Consider the following 15,023-nt stretch of genomic DNA (forward strand, 5'->3'; position numbering starts at 1 on the left):
AGACCTGAACTTAAATGTTACTTAATTTTACCTGATTTAAACTCCACAGCCACATGTGGCTGGAAGCACGAGGCCTTTCTGGAGGGAGGCCGGCAGGGGGTGGCCCGTTCCCCAGGGAGCGAGGCGGCCGGGTCCTTAGGGCAGCCTGTGGGTTTTCTTCAGGGGCCCGGGTTGGCCTGGGTCTGCTCAGGTCTGTGCGTGATCGCGTGTCTGCCCACGTGCCTGGGTCTGCCCATGTGCCCGCGTGTGATCGCGTGTCTGCCCACGTGTGCCCGGGCACACGGCGAGCGGGGAGCCGGGGAGGGGCTGGGTGTCGGATGCGGGAGGAACGGCTGCCGCAGGGCTCCCCCGCATGCCCCCAGGAGCAGAAGTTCTGCCAGCGCTATGACCAGCTCATGGAGGCCTGGGAGAAGAAGGTGGAGCGCATTGAGAACAACCCCCGGCGGCGGGCCAAGGAGAGCAAGGTGCGCGAGTACTACGAGAAGCAGTTCCCCGAGATCCGCAAGCAGCGGGAGCTGCAGGAGCGCATGCAGAGGTGAGCGGCGGGGGGCCGGGCCCACCCCTCCCCCCTCCCCTCCCCCTCCCTCCCCTCCCCTCCCCTCCCTCCCCTCCCCCTCCCCTCCCCTCCCCTCCCCTCCCCTCCCCCTCCCCTCCCCCTCCCCTCCCCCTCCCCTCCCCTCCCCCTCCCCCTCCCTCCCCTCCCCCTCCCCTCCCCTCCCCCTCCCCCTCCCTCCCCTCCCCCTCCCCCCTCCCCTCCCTCCCCTCCCCCTCCCCCCTCCCCTCCCTCCCCTCCCTGCCCTCCCTCTCCCTCCCCTCCCTGCCCTCCCTCCCCCTCCCCTCCCTCCCCCTCCCCTCCCTCCCCTCCCCTCCCCCTCCCCTCCCCTCCCCTCCCCTCCCCCTCCCCCCCTCCCCTCCCCCCTCCCTCCCCCTCCCCTCCCCTCCCCCCTCCCCCTCCCCTCCCCTCCCCTCCCCCCCTCCCCTCCCCTCCCCCCTCCCCTCCCCCCTCCCCTCCCCTCCCCTCCCCCTCCCCCTCCCTCCCTCCTTTCCTGCTTCCCAGGGCCTGGGTCAGCTCGAGGCACTGTCCACAGAGGCGCCCTGGCCAGCGTGAAACAGAAAGCAGAGCAGCGTCTCAAACGGGCAGCCCAGGGGCCGCATCAAGCCCTTGGATGTGTCCCTTGGTGCCTGCCCAGCCTTAATAATTGAAAGAAGCTTAAATCCATTTTGGTGGAGTGAGTTCTCCTTCCTTCCGGTGTGCCACAGGCTGGTACCTCCCAGCTCCGTTCATTTATGCGGCCCCTGAAGGCAGCTGAGTTTGAGATCCCTGGTGTGGATCAAAGGAGAAGGATGCTGGTCTCACGTGGTAGCCGTGAGGATGGGGTGGGATCCTGCGTAGGAGTGCCCAGCGCAGAGTAGGTGCTCAGTGACATGCGGCCGTGACATCTGTTGTCACACAGATAAGGTGGTGGGCCACGAGCAGGGATGCTGGATTTCACTCTTTACTGGACACTCACGGTGCGTACCTCACCGAATGCCTCCTCCAGTCCTGGGAGCCACGTGCCACCTTATCCCCGTGGTACAGGGGAGACGTTGAGGGACAGGTCCGAAGAGGCAGAGCTGGGCTTTGTCTGTGGGTCTGTGTGGCTGGCCTTTTGGTGGGCATCTTAGGAGAGAAAAAGGGTCCTGGCATTTCTGGGTGAGTCTGGGGGCTCCATGCCCTCCCCTGGACCCCTGGGCTCGAGGCTGTCTCTGTGGGTGTGAGGCCTGGCCCCTCCTCACTGCCCACACGCCGCCTCTGGGGAACCTGTGGGCTCGGGTCTGTGCCGCTGTGCTGGCCGCGTGTCCCTGGCTGCCGAGGGGTCGATCCTGAGCGTGTCCCTTTGGTCTCCAGCAGGGTGGGCCAGCGGGGCAGCGGGCTCTCCATGTCAGCCGCCCGCAGCGAGCACGAGGTGTCCGAGATCATCGATGGCCTCTCGGAGCAGGAGGTAAGTCCACGGCCTTGACCCTGACCTCAGCTCCACCCGCTGTGTCCCCTGCGCGTGGAGAAGCTCCCAGCGGGAAGCAGAATTCACCTGCATGCTTGAAATCAAGGGGCTTGTTACTGAAGTGTGGGCAGAGGCAAGGTGGGACAGTGGGGCACCGGGGGAGTAGACATTGCCCATCCCCAGCCTGAAGGACAAGCGGGGAGAGGGGCCTTCCTGGGGCTGTGGAGGAGAGGAGGCCCCCTGGTAGGACATGGCCAGGAAGGGCCCCATCCATGATGCCACAGCGGGGAGGAAACAGGGGATAAGTACCCCCGCCTCTCACTCCCCAGCCCCGCCCCCGTCTACTTTCAGTGCTTCCCATTGGTTGGGCCTGACCAGAAGCCAGAGGGCACGAGGGCCTGAGAGCTGTGGTTTCTAGGTCAGCCGCCCCGTGCCCAGAACTGGGGGCAGAGGGGGATTCCCATCTCACCAGCTGTTCACCAAGCCGGGGACCTTCTGTCAGGAGTTCCCAGATGACCTTGTATCAGCCAGGTGACCCTGGCTGTGGTCACCAGAGCCCAGAGGTGACCAGGAAGCAGAAAGAAGAGGCGTTTGCTCCTGGGGCAGGGCTGGTGCTGGCCTGTCCCCTCCCAAGTCTTGTCGGTCAAGCATCTAATGTGCCAGTCCCCCCGCCCCACCCCCATGTTCCCAACATCACAGTAGACAAGAAGCAGCGTCACAAGAGGAGGGGCCACATTCTTCCTCCCCGGGGCCTTGTGTCCAGGCAGAACTTTTGTCCAGATGGGAGGCGCTGCGGCTCCAGCTCAGCGCAGTCATCTCTAGCTGCACGTGGCTATTTAAATGGAAATTAACACAAATGAAATAAAATTAAAACTTCCGTTCCTCTGTGGCACCAGTCGCATTTCAGTTGCTCAGAAGCCACATGTGGTTAGTGGCCCCATGTTGGACAGAGCAGGCAGTAAACACCTGTATCGTTGCAGAACATTCTATAGGGTAGCACTGCTTAGGCCACTGATTCTCACTTCGGACAGACTTAAGAGTCCTGGGGAGGGGGAGTCCGGCTTGAGTTGCAGTTTCCTAGGGCCCTGCCCCAGGAGTTCTGATTTAGCCAGTCTGGGGCGGAGCTCAGGAATCTGCATTTTCACCAGGCTGTTCACGTGAGTCTGATGCAGGTAGTTCAGACTCTCTGGCCGTTAAAAAAGAGCGTTCGTTTTAAAACTTCACGTGCTGTGTCCCTGTTTTGAACACCCTTCAGTCTGCAGAAAGCAGAGCTTGGAAAACCTTTGTCCTCACACCTGTGGGTTCGCTCGAGCTCCTGTCCCGCCGACGCTGTGGCCACGTACACGTCCCACAGGGGCACGTGGGAACAAGAGGAGGGCGGCCCTTTCCCGTGTGTTCCCTGCCTCATGCCGGCAGGGCGCCTGGCATCCCAGCTGGTTCAGTGTCCCCCTCCCACCCACCCCGGCCCCCATCCCAGAGGCCCACTTCCCCAGGTCCTGGCCGCACAAGAATGCAGCTGCCAGCGTCCCCAGGGATGCTGAGGGACCAGCTTTCACGGGTGATGGTTGGAAAGGGAATTCAGGGCAGAAACTTCACCCCACGCAGCCCAGGCTGACCTGAGGTTCCCTGGGAGGGTGGGAAGGAGGGAGCTGGGCGGGAACGATGCTCTCCATCTGGGGGGAGCTTGCGGTAGTCGGTTGGGGAGAGGCAGCAGAGCAGGGATGAGGTTCCTGCCAGGAGAAACCCTGCCTGGGCTCTGCCAGTGCTGTGTATCTCGGACAGCCGAGGAGATGGGGGAGGTGAAGGTGCTGGAAGGCTGCTCCAGTGCCAGGGAGGGTCAGGCCTCTGTGGGGGGCCCGTCTCAGCCGAGGGTCAGGGCCCTGCCCCCGCTGCGCTTCCCTGCCCCTGTTGGGAATCCCCAGCACTGAATGGAGAGCCTGGATGTGGGAGGTTGGGCAGCGGAGCCTTTGAACCGGCTGACCTTGGCCGGCCTGGACCCTCGCCTGCCTCCGGAGATGGGTAATTAATCGCCAGTAATGGGCTGGCTGCAGAGATTTGGGGAAATGAGTCCAGCGGAGTGGCGGCTCAGAGCCTCTTAATAGCCATCCTGATGCATTAGGAGTGAGCCCGCCTGACTCCTGCTGAGCCCGGGGCTGGGCAGGCTTGGTCCCCAGTGGGCACGCTTGAAGGAGCTGGATCCAGGACTGGGGGTGGGTGGCGGGCGAGGAAATGGTTCTGCAGCCTCACCGGGCCCCCCCAGAGCAAGGCAGCCCCCCACCCCCACCCCGCGTGCCCTCTGCAGCTGGAGGGCCAGGCCCCGTCTCCTGAGCTAGTCCGGCCCAGCTGGGCTGCACATCTTTCTTGCGGTATTTTATAGCACTTGCGTTTCCAAACGGAAGATTCATTGCTCCCCTCTTTCTGCAGATAAGGTGGCTGCTGCTCTCTGCATTTAATTTAACAGCCCTGCCCACCATAAACCTCTCTGGGGCCGCCTTTAAATTCTCCCTTCCCCTGCACGGGCTATTATTTTTTAACTCATCATCCGCTTTCTCTCTGGTTTTGCGTTTCTCCTGTCTTGCCCGGAATATCCCTACCCTCTGCTCTTCACCTGGGTCCCCGGTGCTGGCGCAAGCACCCCTCCCCCTCCCCACCCTGTCCCCGCTGTCTTGTGCTTTCCAACCGGAGCCCTCTGCCATCTCCATTTCCCTCCAGAACCTGGAGAAGCAGATGCGCCAGCTGGCCGTGATCCCACCGATGCTGTACGACGCCGACCAGCAGCGAATCAAGTTCATCAACATGAACGGGCTCATGGACGACCCCATGAAGGTGTACAAAGACCGCCAGGTCATGAACTTGTGGAGCGAGCAGGAGAAGGAGACCTTCCGGGAGAAGTGAGTCCCCGTCACTGGGGGGCGGGCCTGGCCGGGCCACCCTCCCCTGTCCCGGGAAACCCGTCCTGTTGAGGCTTCTGTTGGCTTCCTAGGGCTGCCATGACACATGACCACCAGCCGTGTGACTTTAAACAACAAGAATCTATCCTCACACAGTTCTGGGGGCTGGAAGTCCAAGATCAAGGTGTGGTGTGGGGTGGTTCCTTCTGAAGGCTCCAGGGGAGAGTCTGTCCCAGGTCTCGCACCTGGCTGGCACCTGCTGGTGGCCGGCGATCGTTGTCATCCCTCGGCCTGGAGATGGGTCTCACCGTCTCATTGTGTCTTCACGTGGTCTTGTTTCCTGTGTGTCTCTGTGTGTCTTCTCCTTTTCCTATAAATTCACCAGTCACATTGGATTCAGGGCCCACCCTACTCCAGCATGACCTCATCTTAACTAATTATATCCGCAAAGGACTCATTTCCAAATAAGGTCACCTTCTGAGGTGCTGGGAGGACATGATATTGGGGGGGACACTATTCAAACCAGTACAAAGTGTCAAGGCAGTTTTATGTGAAATGGGGCAGTGTGTATCAGAAGAACAAGGCAGGAGGACCTTCGAGGCTGGGCTGAAGCCTTGGGCAGGGTTATGTGGCTGGCCGGTGACTTTTCGGTTTTCATTTTACTTGGAAAGCGGCTATTTGTGGAGCGCATCCTTCATCACAGACACTGGACAGATGTTTTCTGGGGTTTGTGCATTTGTCCCTCTTATCCCTCATAACAGCGTTACCAGGCCATCCCCATTACGCACATGAGGAAACAGAGGCTCAGAGAGGTTAAGACACTTAACAAAGGTCACACAGCTTGCAAATGGTGGAGGCAGGATTCAGACTCCCCCAGCTTCAGGGCAAGGGCTCAGCTGCAGTGGAGAGGCTTGTCGGGGGAGAGGGGGCTATGGGGCCAGGGAGCAGGGTGGGGGGGGTCTCGGAAAGCAGAGGCAGGAACTGGATGCTAAGAGGTGAAGCTTGGGGGTTCTTCTAAAATGAAAGAGTAGAATGACTGTTTTGGGGAGACGAGTGAGGAACCAGATGGAGAAAGTGCTCCTTTCCCCCACCAGACTCAAAATGTGTGTCCCAGGGAACCACATCCTGGGCACAGAGCGCCTCCTCAGGACCCAGGACCCCCATAAGGCAAGAGGGTGGGAGACTGAGGCAGAGGCCTCAGCGCTCAGCCAGGAGGGCGTGGGGGACTCAGCTGCAGGGCGTCCACATTCACCTCCGCCTCCCGAGAAGGCCTCAGATTTTCTTCAAAAGAGGTGTCCCACGTTCTCCAGCCACCCACCGCGGGGCCAGGCCGCAGGGGCTGGGGCTGTCTCTGCCCTTTGCAGAGCTGGGTGGCCCCAAAGTGCCAGACTGGGCTTCAGGGACGGGGATGGCTCTGGGTCGTGGGCAAGGTTGGGGTGCCTCAGCCAGGGCAGACACCAGGACTTGGAAATGCAGGAGGAGCGACTGAAGAGGGTCTTGTGTGGAAAGTTTTTGTTTGTTTGTTTAAATGGCTTTTGATTATGGAAATTCTAAAGCATACATAAAAACAGAGGGACGGTGTAATGCACCTTCGAGCGCCTAACACAGATGTGGCGACCTTCCACAGGAAATAGCGCTTTGGGGAGCAATTCCTCCCGTGTGTTTGGGGTTTACTGCTCAGAGACAGGAAACGCAGGTAGTTAGTGGCTCATTTCTAGGTCCTCACGGTCACAGACGTCAAATCAAGTCATCCCGTGTCTGGTGTTGTACAATTTAAAAACCAGTGAAGTGACTGTAGGATGGTCATGGATGCTAAGAATTACTGTTGCTTTAGGTATTTAAATTCCCCCTGGTATGTTTGATATTTTATTTATTTATGCTTTCTTTAAAAAAAAAAAAAGAGGTTTCTGGGAATGCTTTCTGTGTTTTGGCCTTTCTAGATTTTTCATGTTGCTGTTCCGACCTAAGGATTTCACACTGTTAGTCCAGTAGCTGCAGAATGGGGGCCCCAGGCTGGGCTGATGTCTGCTGAGACCCAGTTTGGCACCTTGAGTCTTTCAAGGTCCTGGGTGACCTCTCGTTTTCAGCGGAACTGATAGCACTCAGGGCCTTGGAGAATCACGTGCCGGTGGCGTAGAGTTCCATCACTTACTGTTTCTGTGACTTCGAGCAGCCACTTCCCCTCCCTGAGCCTCAGTCTCCACGTCTGTAAAATGGGTGTAGCCTCAGTGCCTCCTCGCTTAGCCGTCTGGAGGTACCCAGTGTCAGAGTAAACTCTCCGGAAACATGGCAGAGGACCCAGGTGTAGGTTGGAGGGAGGTGGAACAGGTGACCTAAGAGATTCCCAAGTGTGCTTCTGGGTCTCCTGGGGCCCCATCTCTGCGTGGGGAAACCCCAAGGAAGGGATCTGTGGGGAAGGAAGTGTCACTGGGGCAGGGAGAGGGAGGAGAAGGGAAGACTGTCTGTCTGGAAAATCAGGGCGTTAGGCCGCCTCCAGCTTTGCGAGCTGCCCCAGGCAGGATCCCAGGCTGGGAAGCCTGCCTCTGACTCGCGGCTTCCTCTGGGAAAAGAGAAGAGGCCGCTCTGGCTTCTCCAGTGTCTGGTTGGGGAGCAGGGGAGGGACCCACTGGCCTCCTGCCCAGCCATCTGGAGGGCTGGGCAGGACCATCGCCAGCGCTGGCCCAGGCTCCCTCCGGCGGCGGCGGGGGGGTGGGGGGACCCCGGGGCCCCTGCGTCCCCAGCAGCCTCTCCTCTCCCCAGGGAGGCCGCGGGGCGGTGGCGCGTCTTGGGGACGGGCGGGCCGAGGCTCCACCCAGCATCCCCGGGGCCCCAGCAGCCGTGACCCACATCTCCGCCCCCGCTGTCCGCCTGCTCCTGTGGCCCTGACATTTCAGTCTGGCCCAGCTCTTTCCCAGTAATTCTCCCTGTTTCGCAGGAAGCCAGTTGGTGGGGTGCCAGCTCCCCGCCACCCCTCCAGCTCGGGTCCCTTCCTTCCGCCTCCTGGGCCGGCTTGCCTGCCTCCTGGCGGGCACTCGAAGCCTCTGCTCTCACCTCTCAGGGTCCTGCCCCGCGACCTCGCCCGTGGCGGCCCCGTGTGGGCCGGGCGAGGCCCAGCTTCCCAGGCCCAGCCAGAGACAGAAACAAAGGCAGAGTGTAAAAGGGGGGGAACCCCACCGAAGGGCTGCATGTCATGTCCTCATTTTTCCTGGAACCCGCCTCCAGCAGGACAAACAAATGTATTTTCAAAGGCGCTAAAACCAGTGACTCACTCCAAGGAACGCCCTCCCTTAGCCCTCCGTCCCGCCTGCCGCGGCCCTTCCCACACCCCCCTGGGCTTAATTGCTCCGAGCGGGGCGGTGCTGGGCCAGCGGAGATGGCAGGCGCCCGGGAGCTCGGCGGTCGCCCAGCTGGGCAGCCCTCCTCGGCCTGGTCTCAGGCCCGCCCTTCTCTCCCCGCAGATTCATGCAGCACCCCAAGAACTTCGGCCTGATCGCATCGTTCCTGGAGAGGAAGGTGAGTCTGCCCGCCGGCCCAGCGCCACCCGCCCCGCTCCCCTCTGGGGGCCACTCCTGGGGGCAGCCGCTTGGGCTGGGCCGCAGGACCCTCCCTCCCCACCCACGAGGCCTCTGCCTGCTGGCCCCATGCTCTCCTTGCTGTGTCAGACCGCACTTCCCTCCTTCCTCCCTCCTGGGAGCAGCAACCGCAGGCCCCGCCCCCTTCTCCCAGGGCGGAGCTCCAGGCTGGGAAACCCCAGGAGAGCTGTGTGCACCAGCTCCTCAGCGTGGCAGCAAGCGTCCTGGCAGACTGGACATGGGTTCTGGAAGCCGTGCCATGCCTGGCGCCCTAATGAAGGCCTTATAGGCAAGAGCGGCGATCTTCCAGGGTGCTGGATGGAATGACCTTTCTAGGTCCCCCTGATGGTCACTGTGCGCTGACACCCCTGATGGGAAGCCAGGCGTGTGGCTGGCGTGGGGTTTATCCTCATCCCCCTTTCGTAGAGCTGAGGCTTGAGCTCCGCCTTGCCCCCACACCCAGCCTGGAGCGGTGCCTCTTTCTGCTCAGGCTCCCTGTTGGCAGGTGGACACAAAGCGTCCCAGGAAACGGTACAGCCCCCTTTTGTGTATCCACGAGGCTAGGCTGGGCAGCGGCCGCAGCGGCCGCAGATAGGAGGGAGCCGGTCTGGGGGGCTGGACGTGGCCCTGTGTCAGAGTCGCCCGCTGGACCCCAGCATCATCAGGGCGGAGCCAGACAAGCTTCCTGAAAAGGTTTACTTTCTGGGGCTGCTGTTCCGGGTGTTCAAAGCAGCGTTTCGCCGAATCTCGTCTCTCAGACGGGGTGTCTGCCCACTCCCGGCTTTGCAAATACCATGCTACTGGAGGCCTCATGCTTCCTTGCTGCGGGAGGGCGGTCGGAACCGGATCCAGGCGGGTATTTTAAAGGGTAACAGTTGTTCTCAGCATCTGCCCTCAATGAGCCGATACCCATAGAAGGAGGGAGATGGGGCAGCGTGGGGAAGCGAAATCTCTCCCGGCCTGAAAAACCAGTGTGGAGAAGTGAGCTCTATAAATAGCCTCTCCTCTGAGTGCGCGACAGCTTCTTACTAGGGGTGTGGACAACCCGGGAGGCTCCAGGTCGGGTCTCCCCGGAGACAGAAGCAGGGGTTTCAGAAATTGGCAGTTGAGCAGAACTGTTTGAACGAGGGAATCAGAGGTCTCTACGCTGGAGAATAAACTTTACGGTGTCCTTTGGCTAAGAGGCAGCCCAAGCTGAGACTTAAATAGAGCTTCCAGAAGGGTCTGAAGCTGGGGCTGCCAGCTGTGCCTTTGGGGATTGGCGGTTCCTGGTGGTAAGTGAGGCCAGTGGCAGGGCGGGAGCTCTGTGGACTGGCCAGCCCGTGCCTGTCTGCTTAGGGCCAGCCCGTGGCCGCCCAGCACAGGAAGGCAGTCTCCTGAGTTGTTCGAGGGGAAGTCAGACACCCACATCCCCCAGTTTGCAGATATTGGCCTCTGATTCTAAAATGTTTTTCTGAACCATTTTGCGGGCCATGCTTGTGGTCCGGTTGAACTTGGGAGCAGCCTCTGTTCACAGTCCACTCTAGGAAGTGGATGAGGACGCAGGGGGTTTGAGGCCCAGCTGTCCTCTGCACCCAGCGGCCCTCACGATTGCCCCTCAGAGGCCAGTTCCGGGCTTGGCACCAGCACCGAGCATCACAGAAACATTTTACCTTATCTCAGTAACAGCTGCTGGCATTGGCGAGCTGTCACCTGGACTGGGCCCCGTGGCCGCAGGGGGCGGCATCGTCGTGTTCTGTCCTTCAGTTGCTCTCTGAGGACGATGCCCTCTTACTGGTCCCGTTTGGACGAGGAGGTGGTGGGGTTCCAAGAGCGCCAGTCATTTGCTCAGCAAGTGGCGGTGCCAGGATTCAGACCCCGGTCCGCGGGGCGAAGACCGAAGCAGAGAAAAGACATAAACGTCCCAAGAGACGAAGAGTTGCATGGCGACATTAGGCTGGATGCACGAGGCTTGGAAGAGGTCACTCAGGCCCCTAAATGTTAGGGAGGAGCAAGCTAGGGTGAGCGAACGGACCCGAGCTGGGGAGCCGGAGGCGTTGTTCTCTGGGGCTGGCATGGCAGGTGACAGCTTCGTCCTTACGACTGCCAGTAGCACCAACCACAATGCGAAGAGGTTAACACCTCTGCAGGGTGTGTTCTGTGGTCCTAAGTCCTTTACACGTATGTGTGTTAACTTACTTGGTCTTCATGACAACCCTGTGAGATACGTGCTGTTAGTACCCCTACTACACAGGTGAGAAAACCGAGGCCCAGAGAGGTTAGGTAAGCTGGCCAGGGTCACCCAGCCAGTACCTGGAGGAGGTAGGATTGGAAGCCAGGCCTCTGGCTCCCGGCCTCCTGCTCTGACCACCTGCACTGCACACGCCTCAGAGTTCTTTTCTCTCTCCATCCTGCAGACGGTGGCTGAGTGTGTCCTCTATTACTACCTGACCAAGAAGAATGAGAACTACAAGAGCCTGGTGAGGCGCAGCTACCGGCGCCGCGGCAAGGGCCAGGTGAGGAGGGGGCGGGGCGGGCTCCCGGGCGGGCTCCCGGCATGCTCAGGGGCAGCGTGCGGTGACATCTCCTCGTGTTTCTCAGCAGCGGGTCCCTCAGTTTGGGCCCCTTCCCTGGCGGCTGGGAGACCCTCTCTGGGGGTGTTCCTCCTATCCCAGCAGCAGAGAAGGGACCTGGGAGAAATGGCCGCTTCCACCCTCAGCCTGGAAAATTCTAGAACTCCAGGCTTGGTGACCCACCGTCCCTGTGGTGGATTAGGGTCGCATTCCCAGAGCAAGGGCCGGGCTTTCAGGATGACTTGGGCTGGTCTACAAACTTAACATTTAAAATTTAGAAAGAATTTTTGGTGTTTTGTCGCAATGCATATGTGAAAGAAAAAACAGCCAGTACTCTAGAGTGCCGTTTTTCAGACATCAGTGCTTTGGATATGACTGAAGGATGATTTAAGTTAGAGCAGGGCTTGGCAAACTGTGGCTCTCGGGTGAGTCCAGCCTGCCACCTGTTTTTGTGAATAAAGTTTTATTGGCACCCGGCCATGCCCATTCGTTGACATACTACTGCGGCAGCTTTTCTGTTACAACAGCAGAGTTGAGTAGTCCTGACAGAAGCTGCAAAGCCTGACATATTCACTATCTGGTCCTTTATAGAAAAAGTCTGCTGACCTCTGAGTTAGACGAAAAGGGAATTCGTTTAAAAACAGATTCTGTAAATTATGTTAAAGATGAAGGGGGTCAGTGGCACACATTTTAAAGGGGGCTTGCGAGTGTTTTGGTGTCGGGGAGATGGAGGGAAGGGGAGGGATTTGTTTCACTTCCGGGCTGTTAAGAATCAGCCCAGAGCAGATGCTGGGACTACGGGGGTGAGGGGGGGAGTGGACTTGTGCTGCAGGCGGAGGGATGCGGGCCGGAAGCTGCAGAAGCTCTGGGCACTGCTGTTAGATGCCGGACTGGAGGGGGTTGGGGCAGGCCCTTCCCTGGGGCCTCTGGCGTGGGGGACCGGACAGGGGAAAGGGACGAAGGCCGGGATTAGCATGTGCTGGGAGGACAGGACACAGAGGTTCTCTTAGGTGGGTGGTCCCTGTCATTGGCGTCTTCCAGCCCAGACCCCCACCCCTACCCCAGGGCCACCGTCTTCCCTTCCCGAGGCTGGAGAGAGCCGGACCCTGAGGGCATCAAGTCCAGCCATCACCTGTGGGGTCCCAGTGTCCCCTGTGAAACCATCACTCTGTGATCAAGCCCCATAGCCTACGATGGGTTGGTCCACGCAGCTTCCTAGCCTGCATCCCGTGTCTCCTTTCTTGCTTTCTGGGAACTGTGCTTCAGGAGTACCGACCCACTTTTCTGTTGGCTAAGCCACATATAATCGGGAAGCAAGTCTGCTGACGGGAGAGTAAACCCCTCACTGCATTCTGCACGTCAGGCTAAGATGATTGAGACTGAGCATTGGTTGTCGTTGGCCTGGATCGTTGAAGGGTGGCTGTGTTTGGTTTGTGGATAGGGTTTTCCTCTAGTTTTGTGCAGCCACCGTTGGCCAGCCTGCTCGCCCATCTAACAGATGTGTAAAACCGAGGCCTACTGGCTTGGCGCTATTCAGTTGTAAAGACCTAGCTGGGGCGTGTTAGAAATTGAAGTGCATTTAGGAATTTGTCTAGACCGAGATGCAGAAACTCAAATAAATGCCGGGGCAGGGAGCATAAATGTGCCGGCATAAGAGGCAGTAAGGAGGGCGTGGCGTGGACTGTGGCAAAATAAAGGGGGAGATAAAGGCCTCTAGATTGATTTTAAAAACGTTGTCGGCTATTTGTTGAGCATCTCCTGTGTGCCAGTTCTCTTGCTCGTCTTCCCAGTGCCCCCCGACTCCCTGCCTTCGTGGGGGCCCTGTGGGTGGGCTCATGAGGGCCTTGCTGGTGGCTGGGCTGGGGGCTCTGGAGACGAAAGGGTTCTGGGTCAGATGGGGAGAGATTGGGCCATTCTCACCCTGTGCTGAGAGCCACATTTGTGTGGAGGGAGGCAAAGACTGTGTGCTGACGTCATTTAGGGAGGGGCTATCTCCAGATGAGTCCTGGGGAGTCGGGGGCCGTTGGTGCCCCCTGCCCCTGGTCCTGGCTGCCATGCCTCCCACTTCACGGTGTTAATGCCTGGCTAGCTGACTCATCTGCCCGTCGGACATTTGTGTGCTGACACAGGGGACTCTGTGCTCGTTGTCTAGACCAGGTGTACACAGGTGGTTCCGAGTCAGCATGTCGGTGGTCTGCCTGAGAGGGTCCATTGAGTAAGGGACCCCAAAGATGAGGTTGAGGAACAGCCTCTTGGGAGGACGAGGACAGAGGTGAGGGTGTCCTGGGCAGAGGGAACAGCAGGTGGAAAAGCGCCAGGACACGAGAGAGTGCACAGTACCCTTAGAGTCCTAGGAGCAGGGGTCTCAATACCTTCCAGGGTCTTACATGAATGAAGGGATGGAGAATCCATAGGAGGCAATAGGGAGTGGTGAGGCCCGGGGCTAACTAGAGAGCTTGTGCCTCATCAGCTCCAGCTGACTCTTGACTACCTGGCCCTGTATTACCAGATCTGATATTTGATGATGAGCTGGAGATAGGGAATTATGTAAAATTGCCTGACTTTTAAATCTTAGGTCACGTAAGAACCAATAACGACAAAGCACCGGATAGGCTGGGCAACTCACATTTGCTCTCGAAATCTGTCCTCAGCCCTCAGTATAAGACCTCTGGGCTGGAGTATGGTAAGGCTGAGGGAAGAGGTAGGGAGAGGATTATGTGACTTGGGACAGAGTCCAGGGTCGGGGCCCTGGGGGCCCTGGAGTGTTTTATAGCAGAGGAGAAGCGTTGGCTTCGTATTTTCATCTGAGCTGCCCTGGGTCAGCTGTGGCGTCCTCAGTGCTGAGAGACGTGGGGCTTGTCTGGTGAGGTTTAACGGTCTGCTCAAGCTGGCGTCTCAGGCTGGGGCTCCCAGGATGGAGCAGAGATGCCTCTGTGCCCTGCCACTTGCAGAAAGAGAGAAGAAGGCAGGGCACGAGGCCCCTGTCTCCTTGGGAGATGGGACATATCTTTGGGGCTCTGCCCTCCCTCTCATCGGCTGTGGCTGCAGAGGCACCACGTGGCCCGGGCCCTGCCGGGGACGGAAATTAACGTGCAAACCCTGGAAGGACTCCTGTGCCAGGCAGATCCGCTGCCCTCACCACCGCCTGCCAGCCCTGTTCATAAGTATGGAATAAATGGGTCAACCCAAGTGTTGACTTTGTGGCCGTAACTCTTCCCTCTGCCCCGTGACAGCAAAGTAAACGGCAGACACACCAACCCTGCATCCCCTCTTGGTAATTCAAGGTGCAGTTGCTGCAGCGGGCCTGATGTGATAAAACCTGTGATCCTGCTGATAAAACTCCCAGTGAGACGGGTAGGGGTTCCCCAGCCTGGCACGGAGTGGGTGTGGGTGTATGTGCTTGGGCGCCTACACGTGGATGGACGGATGGGCACCGGCGGTGGCGGCCCCCCATGGGCTGATACTGCAAGCAGATGGCGGTCGGGCGTCAGGCAGGCAGAGACCCTCTGCTCTGTGAAGCCAGAAGAGCCAGGTGGGAATGAGCCTGGAGAGCGATCCACCGTGGGGTGGGGAGCAGTCGGCCTCGGAGGCATAGCAGCCACCCAGGTGACAGCTCTGCTGTCCCATCCTTGTGTCCGATCCATCCTTGGCCCGCCTCTGGCAGCTCAGAACCCTGGGACAGGCTGTGATCCTCACGTGGTTCCCGTGGCTCCGGCCACGCCGAGGCTGAGGATGGCCACGCGGCACCGCTCAGCTTGTCAGCCCGACAGATGCCCCTCGGATGGGCCGCTCCCGCTTCACTTCTCTAAGGTTGACCCCCACTCACCTCCACAGAGGCGTCGGATGCACAATGTTGTGTCGTCATCCAGTGGGCAATTATTGAGTGCCTACTGCATGCCAGGGCTGTAAAGCTTCTCCTTCAGAGCCGCACGAGGCCACGATCCTGCAGGAAGCTAGAGAGAGGGTGTCAGCCGAGCCCAGCTGTCTCGGCGTCTCACGGCCCGTCCCGATTAAGAGCCTCTGAGG

General features: G+C 59.5%; 1 protein-coding gene across 7 annotated transcripts in view; it reads left to right on the forward strand.

Moving 5' to 3' along the window:
* Positions 1-15,023, forward strand: part of NCOR2 (nuclear receptor corepressor 2) — a 221,872-nt gene that overhangs the window by 124,407 nt on the left and 82,442 nt on the right. For 4 of the 7 annotated variants that reach the window (XM_060027889.1, XM_060027890.1, XM_060027891.1 and 1 more), the window contains exons 11-15: positions 363-535; positions 1,889-1,982; positions 4,695-4,873; positions 8,332-8,386; positions 10,842-10,939. In XM_060027889.1, the coding sequence (XP_059883872.1) occupies positions 363-535; positions 1,889-1,982; positions 4,695-4,873; positions 8,332-8,386; positions 10,842-10,939 (599 nt within the window). Of the gene's footprint in view, positions 1-362; positions 536-1,888; positions 1,983-4,694; positions 4,874-8,331; positions 8,387-10,841; positions 10,941-15,023 lie in introns of all 7 variants that reach the window. The other 3 variants (XM_060027893.1, XM_060027894.1, XM_060027888.1) reach the window with 2 other exon arrangements.

The sequence above is a fragment of the Delphinus delphis genome, chromosome 13 (genome assembly GCF_949987515.2).
Source record: "Delphinus delphis chromosome 13, mDelDel1.2, whole genome shotgun sequence".
Taxonomy (NCBI): domain Eukaryota; kingdom Metazoa; phylum Chordata; class Mammalia; order Artiodactyla; family Delphinidae; genus Delphinus; species Delphinus delphis.